Source organism: Amphibalanus amphitrite, unplaced genomic scaffold (genome assembly GCF_019059575.1).
Source record: "Amphibalanus amphitrite isolate SeventyFive unplaced genomic scaffold, NRLGWU_Aamphi_draft 000084F_arrow, whole genome shotgun sequence".
Lineage (NCBI taxonomy): Eukaryota > Metazoa > Arthropoda > Thecostraca > Balanomorpha > Balanidae > Amphibalanus > Amphibalanus amphitrite.
The window spans coordinates 792,175-803,851 of record NW_024881580.1 but is presented as its reverse complement, the minus strand read 5'-3'; the positions used below and the strand labels follow the sequence as shown (position 1 = coordinate 803,851).

Genomic DNA, 11,677 nt, shown 5'->3' with positions numbered 1-11,677 from the left:
TCAAAATTCAACTTTAAAGTACTCATCTGAAGCGTCTCGTCGCGTTCTTTCGTTTGCCGCCTCGTGCGTTTCGCTGCGCCTATTGGTTCTCGAATTATCGGCTGGGGGCGTTTAACGCCCCCCCCCCCAGCAAACGGTGGGTGGCGAAATACCCCAGCAACTGCCGGGTTAAGCGAGACGGCGCCACCGTTTTAGCGAGACAGTATTATTGCTGTTTTAGTGAGATGGCGTTACATAGGTGAGACCACGTGAGACGGTATTTCTGTTTTAGTGAGACGTGATGAGACAGTGTTTCTGTTTTAATGAGGCGGTGCTGTTGTTTCGGTGAGACGGTGCTGCCGTTTCAGTGACAGCGCTTTTTAGTTCGGTAAGGCGGTGCCGCCACGCGGTGTGCTGGCCTAGTGTGGTTTGCGGTAGACAGTGTTGCCACTCGTCGATCAATGTGGGCTGCCCACAACAATGACGCCCCACTGCTAAGAAATTTTCCAGACATCGTAATCGCTCTGAGCTGTGTCGACTGTCGGATTGGCCCTGGTCAAATAAAACAACTTGAAGAAGGAAAGTGAAAGCGGAGCAGCGTCTTCTGATAGCGTGAACATTTTGCTGATAAGTGACTCAATAATCCCGGTGAAAATAATTCAAATAGGTATTATGTTTTATGATATGTGTATTACGTATTGTGCAATTCTTCAAATTGGGCAACAGGCGCTGCTCGAGCGAACATGTGCGAGCGAGGGCAGTTGGCATGAAATATGAACTATAGGTTAGCTATAAATGCATTATATAACATCATTGGGTATAAACATGAATATGACGATGAAACTCGGTGGACGAATGACTCATAGCTGCTCTCGAAAGTGCAATGCAGTGTGAACCTAATGACCTCCAGTGAATGTATACGAGTATTGACATTGATGCTGAACACACCAAACTAACGTTCAGTGCGCCACACACACGCGCGCGCGCACACACACAGTGCTAGCTGAGCTGCTGTGCAATCCACTCGGTGAAGGCAGACACCTTGGTGTAGAGTCCGGGGAACTCTGTGCCACACCCGATGCCGGTCGATATGACGCCCACCAGCTCGAATGCGCCGCTCGCGTCGCGCGCCATCAGCGGGCCTCCCGAGTCGCCGGCGCACGCGTCGCGTCGCTCGTCGTCCCGGCTGCCGGCGCACAGGTGTGACGGCAACAGGCCGTCCGGGAACCGCGCCCCAAACGCCCGGCTGGCGCGCAGCGCCGCCTCGCAATCCTCCTGCGGCCACACGTGCAGCGGCACCTCCTGCAGAATATCGGAAATGTCGCCGCCGAACTCGAGCATTCCCCAGCCGGCGGCCTCGACGTCCGCGCCCACATGCTCGGCGCCGGCGGCCGGCAGGCAGATGGGCTGCACGGACACGGTCCGCGCCACCGGCTCCGACAGACGCACCACGGCCAGGTCGTTCTGCTGGCCGCGAAACTCCGGGTGCATCACCACGCTGGAAATGTTCCGCTCCTGGTGGTCCACCTCATCCGGAGAGCCCAGGTCGTGGTCGCCGATGCGCACGCCGACAGTCCCGGGTATCTCCCTCCTAAAACAGTGGGCGGCCGTGAGCACGTGTCGGTCGCTGATGAGGGTGCCGCCGCAGAACCAGCTGCCCAGCCCGTCGCCCGTCCAGCGGCCGAACAGAACCATCCACGGCCAGCGGTGGCCGGCCGGGCCGCCCTCCAACGGTTCCACCAGCTGCACCGCACTTCCGCCCAGAATGTGCAGGTCTACCGGCGGCACGCGCACGGCGAAAGGCCTCTCTGCACCGAACACCAGCGAGCCGCCGGCGCCGGACTCCGAGCCAGCTGCTGACGGCACCCCCGGTCGGCCGCACGAGGGCACCACGGCGGGCGGAACCGTCGGTGGGGTGACGGGCGCCGCCGTGCCGTGCAGATTAGCGGCGCTGGGCTCCGGCTTGGCTGGCCTCTGGGATGGTCCAGTCGGACGCCTGAAGTGTCTCTGATTCGTCGGCGGCGTGGCACGTTCCGGGTCCAATGATTCGGAGTTCCTCCCCTCCGGCCGCACCTCTGACTCGGTAATGTTGGGAGGCTGAGGTCTCCGTCTCGTCACCTCAGGGACCGGACAGCACACTAGCGGTTCACTCTCCTGGAAGCCGCAGACCGTAGGTCTACCTCCTCGGCCTGCCGATTTGTTTCTGTACGCGGGACACTGCGATAGAGCAACGCAACGCATGCCGGCCGCTCTGCAGTCTTCAGCGGTCGCCACAAACTCGAATGCTGCGCTGGCGTGACCCAGCGTCAGCACCACGGCGATCCAGACCCGGCGGTGCCGCATAGTCCTGCCTCACCGAGAGCGTCTCCTGTCCAGCACTGACCGGGCACCGGACAGTCCGTCCGGCCAGTAGTGTTTATCTGCACAGCGTGGTGACGTCATCCGCCCACCGCCTGGACAGGCTCAGCCGGAGATAACGGCAGCACAATTCGGCAGAACTGCAAACGCCGCATCCCGGCCGCCACGGCCTTCCCCACCGAGCGTGATTAATCCGCCGTTCCAGTATATTGCGTAAATGTAATTTTACGTCGCATTGGAGATGACATCGCTTCGCAACGCTTCAGATGACATTTCAGGGAGGCTCGTAAGTAGGACGATAAGAAAATAGCCAGTCTAAAAATATCCCACTGCTTATTAAAGCTAACGATATAACTCTGCATATTATCACATGCCTAATAAGTCGGCAATTTTAGCAGTGCATTTGGTAGGATAGCTAATAACTACAAGTATTGTACGAGCATGCCTACATGGGTCCGATCGGCACACTGAGACCGTGCAGTAGATACGAGTATTAGCCTTGCGCACATGAGTAACGTATGACTCATTTATTTATCTCCGAGACAGGCAAGCCAGCTACTCTCAAAGCAGCATTGTCGCCTTATCACACCAGCAATGACATGGATGGCATCCACAAGTCTATTGTGCTAACACACATGTGGTAGCGCTCATGACCATGTATTTATATCGTAGACGGGCGTGCCTGTTGCCGCATGTAAACCTACGCCGTTTTACCTCACCATTTACATGAAACGCATTCCAAGTAGTTTGTTAGTTTCAGCCATGGGTGCCGGGTGGCGTCACGAAATGTGTGATGATTGAAGTTCTAGAACGGCTATAGTCCGAACATCCTCGTGAGAACCAGAAAAGCTGAATGCCTGTGAAACTGACCTCGGAAACACACTTTGAACGCCGGCGCGATGCGTGATGCACGAAACAGCTACAGGCGTGGTGTGCTGTTGTCCCGAAGTTAGAGGTGTGGTGTACTGACGCTAGAGGCATGGTGTGACTGACGTTGCGGGGCTAGTTTGGGGCGTGGTGCGCTGACGTCCCGGGGTTAGTTAGAGGCATGTGCGCTGACGTTAGAGGCGTGGTCCGCGGCTGGTCACTGGTCAGAGGCGTGGTGTACTCACGTTAGAGGCGTGGTGCGCTGACGTTAGAGACGTGGTCCGCGGCTGGTCACTGGTCAGAGGCGTGGTGCACTCACGTTAGAGGCGTGGTGCGCTGACGTTAGAGGCGTGGTGCGCTGACGTTAGAGGCGTGGTGCGCTCACATCCACGCGGCTAGTTAGAGGCGTGCTGTGCTGATATAAGAGGCGTGGTGTGCTGACATCCCGGATTAAAGACGCGGTGTGCTCACGTCCCCTAGGGCTGGTCAGAGGCGTGGTGCGCTGACGTTAGAGGCGTGGTGTGCTGACGTCCGCCGCCCGATTGCGGCCGCCTGTCCTGGCCGGCCGTAATGAGTGTGCCGGCCCCATGTCAACACGTGTCAGCGCGGCCAGCGGCGATATTGGCCGCGGCCGGCCGGCCGGCCCCACGCGTGCCACGCCGGCACATGGCGGCGACACGCGTGCAGATAGCTCTCGGCCAGCCTGATGACCGTAAACAGGCCCATCACGGGGCGCTCCCCCAGGCCACCTGGGTCGACCAGGCTGGTGGCAGAGGCCCAAAGAAGGAGGAACAGGGCGTGCTTTCGCCGATGCATAACTCATAAGAGGTCTATTAAATACTTATCTATATACCGTAAACGCCACTAGGGATTTCAGATATCGCTTTTGCATTTTTCGAATAGAAAACGAGCATATGTTTTCTTAATTACAACATTTATTGTGATCGTGGCGTGGCATATTTTAAGCTTTTCCGATGACCGTATAATATTAAATGTCATGCGATGCGACATAATCCGGTGTGCAGAGGCTATCGCCAAATGTCCAGCGATAAGCTATGACCTTGTCAAGCTGTCAATATCGCTTTATTCCCCGCTCATGCGCTAACAGTTTTTTCCGGTGTTCGGCATCTCATACCTAATATCTAAATATTCCTATTACTTTTAATTACCTATTCATTTTTCGTTTCCCGTCATTCATTTGTTGTATTTTGTATTAATATCATATTTGATAAAAAATACCGTAAACTGGCACATCCTAACAAAATGATAGACGAAATCACAATTATCTTTTACATCCGTTTGGAGAAGCTTGCCCGGCCAGCCAAAGAAAGGTATAGCTGGCACCTAACAAAGCCAATGGAAAACGGCGGAATAATGAGCCAATGAAATGCAACCGGATACCCGCAGCTATGGATAGACACCATGGATAGCACAGCCTATGGCAGGCTCCTCAAACAAGCCGAACATAGTACGTCACATGTGTAAGCCTTCCAATTAAATCAGGGGGATGTCGAAGAGAAGCTGAGGTGCGGGAGGTAACTAAACTAGTGACGAAAGGAAAAAGGGGAGCTTAAAAATGTCCAATTAAGAAAACAATATTAATTCAACGTCATCAACATGTTTTCGGTAATCGTAGAAGTAATAATCGTGTGAGTGGCAATTTCGGTAATCGTAGGTAATTCGTGATTGATGCTTTATTTCAGGAAAAAGCAATGCAGTGCGATGCATGATATAGCTAAATGGCCGGAGATGCAGTCGTAGCCATCCACAATTCGCGCCGCATACGAGTACAATCATGGCATGTTGTATATTGCAGTGCACGGGAAAGAGAACGGTTGCTTGCGCCGCAATAGCAAATCTTGCGGCGGTCTTATGCAGACTGGTTTTTGATTCACCTTTTTTGGATCGATTCAATCATTGATTCATTTGATTTTTGTTTGATTCAATCATTGATTCATTTGATTTTTGTTTGATTCAATCACCGTTTGATTCCTTCAAAAAAAAATGGTGAGTCGATTCCTTTTGATTCAGAGAATCAAAAAACAATAAAAGGAATTATTCACGTTTGATTCAGCCAATTTTTTTTGAATGATTCTTTTTTGATTCAATTAAAAAATAAAATATAAAAAATATCAGGGATAATATTGTATTTGTTGTGCTCTTTTTATTGTCATGTAATGGCAGTGGTGTTTATATTTGTTGATAATGAACTATGTTCGTTCACTTCAATTTTTTAAGTTCATGAATCATTATTTTTTTTTTGATTCAATCAACCCTGATTTCCAATGCGTTTGATTCAATCATGGCTTGTGAATCAAACAATCCTGACGGTGAATCAAACCTTTTTGATTCAACAAATTTTGTTTGATTCAATACAATCGATTCAATCACAGATGAATCAAACACCAGTCTGGTCTTATGGCGTTTCACGGAGGAATCAAACAATATTTTATACCGGAAAAACTCAACCTTATCAGTTTGTGCAAAAATTTAAACTTGATGACTTTGCTCATTCCATCTCTTACGAATCTAAATCAGTATCAGATATGTCGACACGGTATCTGGTTTGCAAGGGCTCGTCCAATATCCGAGGTTTCGGCAATGACATTCTGGCTGTGACCAAATTCATTTGTCCGTGTATGTAAGCTTTGAGCAATATTGTTAACACATTTTCAACTAGACTGAAGACTTCGTAATCCGTTTTTAAACACAGTCATACGATTTCCCCGACGCTCCTCCGTACCGGCGCCGTCCCACGCCGCGCCGCCCGATGCTCTTGAAACGAGTCGTGCGGCACAGTATGCTTTCAGGCGTTCACCACTAGCGCCATCTATGAAGCAAAGCCCAAAGCTCGTATACAGCCCACCCCACGGAGAATCATGAACCATCTTTAGCGCTAGTTAACATTACTTTTAAATGGTGCTGCCAAAGTACAATATAGTTATGAAATTTACCGTGTTTTATGCCAGTTTGGGGCGATTTAAGGCAATGTAGACCAGCATGGAGATTGGAGCACGGAACGGTTACCTCCGTCGCCTCGATGCCTTTGTTCCGAATGCGTTGATCTATTGCGTTGTCGGTGAGACTGGGCAGAGTGGTGCAAGGGCCTAATTGCAATGTTCACGGAATAATTTGCATGCTTATTTGGGAACTTCTTTGCATGTGTCTTAAAGAAATATGGAATGCTGGTTTATTAGGTAGGCACACCTCTTTATACATAAATATCTTTTACATACTGTACACGAGTATCGCGGCTCATACGTCCCTTTTGGACGGCTAGCTTAGCGAGGTTCCCAAGACACAGAGATCGAACACTGTTTCAACATAGTTGTGTAGTATTTCAACGCACCACACCTCACCGACTCAGGCTCCCATCTCAGACGCTAAGGGAGTTCGTGATGCAGCGCACATTTAATTAGACGTTTATAGCGCACGGAAGCATTTATATGGACGTGCATTTATATTACACGCTATTCATACCTACATTCGCAGATTTTCTATTTCGCTACTCTATTTGCCTTTGTTCCCCACTGTTTTTCTTCTGCATAGTTACTTAGCCACGTTGGAAACAGGAGAACATCCCGAGTCAATCGCCACGGGCAGAAATCTCACACAGCTGATGGAAGTAAGTCTGTCCTCGCCGCTTTCCCTCCGTCGTGTTTACACTTAGCAGAGAAGATAAGCAAGGTCCCGACAGACAGAAGCGGCACAAACGCCGACCCCGTACCCAGCGACCGTTAGTCAATCACTTGGTCACATGACTCACGAACGTCTGTAACTTATCACGATAAATGTCCACCGTCTTGTAGCGGAGAGTTGTCGGGTTTATTCACACCTGCACGGCGCACTCGATGACGTGGCCCGGCTGGCTGATGACGGACAGCTGGCAGCCGGCCGCCGCCGTCACCGAGTGCGACGTTTCGACGCTCAGACGAGTCTGACGCGTCGACGACGAGCGAGACTGCCGCGAGCGACGGTGGAACCGGTGCACCACGCGCACGGACTGTCTCCGCGCGGTCTGCGCGCCCTCCACCGCCATTTCTCTGACTGCCGTGGAAAACTGCGAACTGTAGCGCAGATAGACGAGCACGTGCACCCAAGAGTTGGCCGTGCCGAACAGCGTGAAGGCGTCCAGTACGAGCCGGGTGCGCGGCGGAAGGAGCTCGGCACCACCCCCGGGGGTCATTCGCGGTGTGAGCAGCGGCGCCAGCATTTGCACGGCGAAGAACGGCACCCAGCTGACGGCGAACACGCACACGTTCACCACCATGCCCTGGATGGCGCGCAGTTTGGCGCGCTCGGTGCTGTTGTTGCGATCACGGCGCAGGTTGCGGAGCAGGCGCCGGATCACGCTGGCGTATAGGAAGGTCATGGCGGCCAGTGGCACCACGTATCCTAGCGAGAAGTAGACGACGTGCGCGCGCCACACGCGGTCGGCAGAACTGCGACAGTAGTGGCAGAGTTTCAGCTGCACGGGGCCCACCTCCGGGGCGCTGCCGTTCAGGCTGTCACCATTATCGATCACCACGGCGAAGGACTCGAGGCTCTGGAACGTCATGTACTTGGTGGCGCCCGTGTAGGTGAGCGCTCCGGCCCAGATGAGCGCGATCAGCAGCACGGTGCTGGTCAGAGAGGCGCCGCGCGCCGGCGCGCCCACACACGTCCGGTACCGCTCAACTGCCACCGCCAGCAGGCAGTAGATGATGCTGACCGAGGCCGCGGTGATGATCCAGGACTTGACCCACTGGTAGAGGCAGGCCTGCGGCGAGCTGAAGCCCAGGTGGTAGGGTCGGCTGAAGTAGCTGACGCCGGTGAGGACGATGATGCCGACCACCAGCGAGGCGGCGCTGATGGAGACCAGGTAGGCGTGCATCGGGCTGAGCAGCTCGCGCCGCCGGCAGAAGGTCACGATGAACAGAGTGTTGCCGACGACGGCCACCACGCCGTTCAGCAGCGACAGCACGCACACCACCGTCTCGTAGGTGTCCATCATCGCTGGCCGGCGGTCTCACAGCGCTGCGGGCGCTACCCGGCAGTCACTGCTGCTCTCCAGACGCTCCGCTGCACCGGACGCGACGCAACAAGGGGTACTGTCAAACGACAACGACCCTGCGCCGTATTCAGAAACTTAGAGCATCATTTGACTGAGCCTCCCAGACCACTGCCTTTGTGCTCCGTATCAGGATCAGCCTACCTCAGCCACTGCACCTGCTTCCGATTACAAGGCCGGTCCGCTCTGACCTCAACACTCGTTACCGGTACCAAATCCCGCCCACTCTAACCACTACACCGTCTTCCGAACTAGTGTCAATCCACCCTGCCCTCAACAGCCGTCGTCTGAACTGGATCCAGCACCTCCACACCTGCCGCCCGCGCAGCCCTCGGCATACTGGCTGGAGGCAGGGACGCGCCCCGTCCACCAGAGGCCGGAGGCTGGGCGGGCCGGCGCAGCGTCGGTTTCGATAAGGTCAGCCGCGCGCAGGCAATCACCGTCCGACTCGCCGACAACGCCCGCCGACCGCAAACAGACAACACTATTTCGGGAGAGTGATGGACTCGGCCGAGCTTCAGATGGACAATGACATCGGGCGAAATTTATTAGCTTTTGGCTGATCATGAATTGACAGTGTTGTGAGGAGTTTATTTTTTATAGATGTAAAAATAACCAGTAACCTCATAATACAAATCCGAAATAGGAGCAAAAAAGTTATATCTAAATTGATCGAATATTTCGCTCCTGGCGCTCCTGAAGCTTCGGGAGCGAAATATTCGATCCACAGATAACAGAAGTACTGGATTGGAAACAGGATTCCGGTGGCTGCAGTAAGAGGCCGAAAACAGAACCGAATATTTCGTGCCCAGGCTTCGATATCTCCTCTCACAGGCAACAAAAAAAAAATATTGTTTTATGTGAATGAAACTTATAAAGAAGCAATCTAGCAGTGCTCGTGTTTATTGTTGCATTTTTGCATAATGGCAACTTATTTTACTAAACGTTGCTGCACTTTCCTCACCGTAGTGAGGGAACGTAGGTATGCCACTGATTTGATTATAATGATTCCTCACTCTCATCCACAAAAAGCACTTGTACATGGGAGTTTGCTCTCTTTATTTACATGCTAATCGACACCAGTCCTGTCACAACGAGCCATCCAAACGTCACAATTCAAACCAACGTCACAAAACACCCCTTCAAGTGTCACTTCGCTTCGCCTGCCCTCCCAATTTCATCAGCGACCTTACTTCCCCGCCTTACATCTTCTTGACCCTGCTGAACTTTGGCCTCTTGTCGCTCCTCGATCGGGTTGCACCAGTGGCTGGGGTGTCTGCTTCCTGACTTTCGATGGACAGCACTGTCTTGAGTGTCTGCCTCACTTATCAGTTGCCATGTTTCCACACTTTCCAGCAAATAGATTGAAAACCGTCGCATACATCTCTGAAAGGAGGCTCCTAAGGACGTCGTGGCTATGATTGCAAACGACTTCCGGTCAGTTCGACATCCCGTTTTACGACTATCTTCGTCACTTTTTGGTTGATCGCAGACCAGCAGCTGGTTCCTGTTAGCTTCCGTCTTCGGCAGTTGCCTCCAAATATGGCAGATCCTCACGGTGAGGTCGATGTCTTCCTCGTCTTTCTCCAGTCGTACCTCCAGCGGCGTAGCCCCATGATAGATCAGCACGCTGGCGGAGGCAACGTTACTTGTTACGTCTGGTGGCCGAGCGTGCCAAGGCGCCGGAGCTGTGTCCCAGGGAGGCCTTGGCGCTGTCATCCAGGTCCTCCATTTCAGTGGATTTCGCCACCGTGGCCACTAGCTCCTGGATGACAAGAGCACCATCCTGCTGTCACTCGCTGTGATGCTGATGGTGCCATTCGGGCGGAGGCGTCGGCGGGGCTGAAACGTGACCAGTGACCACCATCTGAGGAGCTTAATTCGACTTTGGAGTACCGCCTCATTCTCCGGGAACTGTCGGACACTCGACCAGTTGTAGTTGCCACCTGATAGCTGATATTGTCATTCGTGAAGAACGCATCGGTCTGGCCCTTCATAACCTGCTTCTGGTGTGAGTGGCGTGCGGATGCCATGGCTGGTTTCGCTGGCCGCTCGTGCACAGGGGGCATCGCGTAATCCACGCTGGTCAATACTGACAGGACTGCGCCGCTCTTGAGCCGACGGCGCTGTCTCTGCATGCCGGTGCGAAATGACCGATCATCTTCGAAATCTTCCTTTCTGAAATGCAGCTCACACAGCGGAATAGTCCTGATCCCACTCAGCCCGGTCACGGTGACCCATGGCGCCAACCCACTGAGCCCGTAGAGATGTTTCGGTGAGAGAAGCGAATAGGTGGCATGTGAGACATCTCTTGTTCCTCTTGGTTCGTTGGGTTGTAGCCAGAACGGCACTTTTTTACCGCTCATTCCCCTCCTCCATTGTTGATGTACCTAGGTATACATATGTAAGGCTTTGCACCACAATTTTTCAAAAGAAAACACCACGCATTGTGCCCTCTAAATGATCAAATTAAAAGTGAAATACTTTAATTTTTAAGCAAATGAAAGTAACATTGGTAGCTTCGATTTTAAATGTAAACGACAAAACACAAAAATGACGATTTCTTGCAATACACAACACACAAATTATCCATTCAGCTGCACGCGAGAATCCCATTTTGGCGCCGTCGCATAAATCATTCGGCCTCTTACTGCAACTGCCAATATTCTGTTTCCAATCCAGTACTACTGTTATCTGTGTTCGATCAATTTAAATATAACTTTTTTGGCTCCTATTTTGGATTTATATTATGAGGTTATTGGTTATTTTTACATTTATAATTGTCATGATGAAGTATGAACCTCAAGCAGAGTTTCAGCTACTTATTTTTTCCAAATGAGACGTTTTTTGCTCTAACCATCTTGTCTCGCATTCATGCCTTGATTTAAATTGAAAGTGATGTTTTTCTACTCGGGAAACATCGACATACTCGCAATTTGACAGTTTCATTGAACCCGTCCTCAGTTCAACTTTTGAAGATGTAATGCGCACGATATTTAAATCCGAAATAAGATAGCATGACATGTTAAGCGGCCAACCGACCACGTTTCATTCGCAAGGCCGCCGTAATGACCCGCATCGTCTATATTATGCTTGCTAATCGCTTCGCCATGGCTTGTTCGCTGTGCCATACAATGCGTGCTTACATTAGATAATCACGGCCAATACCGGAGTTTGTTTGGCAAACTGAAAGTTTGGCAAACAAGCACGTGCCTATGCAGCTTGGCACGACCTGGTAAGACACGACGTAGCCACGCAACTCAAAAGTGCTCTAGCTAGGCCTAGGCCGGAGGTAAAGTTCAACCAGGGGGGGGGGGGGAATGGGGATGCGCTCCGGTCTTTCAACATCCGACAAAAAGTAGTAACACTTTCGCTAGCACTGTCAGCAGCATGAGCATTCTAAACTACGTGTAAGTTGCACTA

At 51.9% G+C, this 11,677-nt stretch overlaps 2 protein-coding genes across 2 annotated transcripts; both read right to left on the bottom strand.

Moving 5' to 3' along the window:
- Window positions 1-669: 669 nt before the first annotated feature.
- On the bottom strand, window positions 670-2,396 carry LOC122379811 (phenoloxidase-activating factor 3-like). The gene has a single exon (XM_043362321.1). The coding sequence runs from the start codon at window positions 2,320-2,322 to the stop codon at window positions 979-981; it is 1,344 nt and encodes a 447-aa protein (XP_043218256.1). The 5' UTR covers window positions 2,323-2,396; the 3' UTR covers window positions 670-978.
- A 1,049-nt stretch (window positions 2,397-3,445) lies between these two features.
- LOC122379761 (neuropeptide FF receptor 1-like) lies at window positions 3,446-8,197 on the bottom strand. The gene is made up of 2 exons (XM_043362199.1): window positions 7,112-8,197; window positions 3,446-3,466 (listed from the first exon to the last, which is right to left on the bottom strand). Exons 1-2 carry the CDS (start codon window positions 8,195-8,197, stop codon window positions 3,446-3,448), a joined length of 1,107 nt encoding a protein of 368 aa, XP_043218134.1.
- Window positions 8,198-11,677: the final 3,480 nt, after the last annotated feature.

Excerpts from the sequence above, each read along its gene's own strand:
- LOC122379761 (XM_043362199.1), bottom strand. The coding sequence starts at position 8,197 with ATGATGGACACCTACGAGACGGTGGTGTGCGTGCTGTCGCTGCTGAAC. Across the intron at positions 3,467-7,111 it reads GCGTCGAAACGTCGCACTCG|CGCACCACGCCTCTAACGTG; the intron begins GTGACGGCGGCG and ends CTCTAACGTCAG.
- LOC122379811 (XM_043362321.1), bottom strand. The coding sequence starts at position 2,322 with ATGCGGCACCGCCGGGTCTGGATCGCCGTGGTGCTGACGCTGGGTCAC.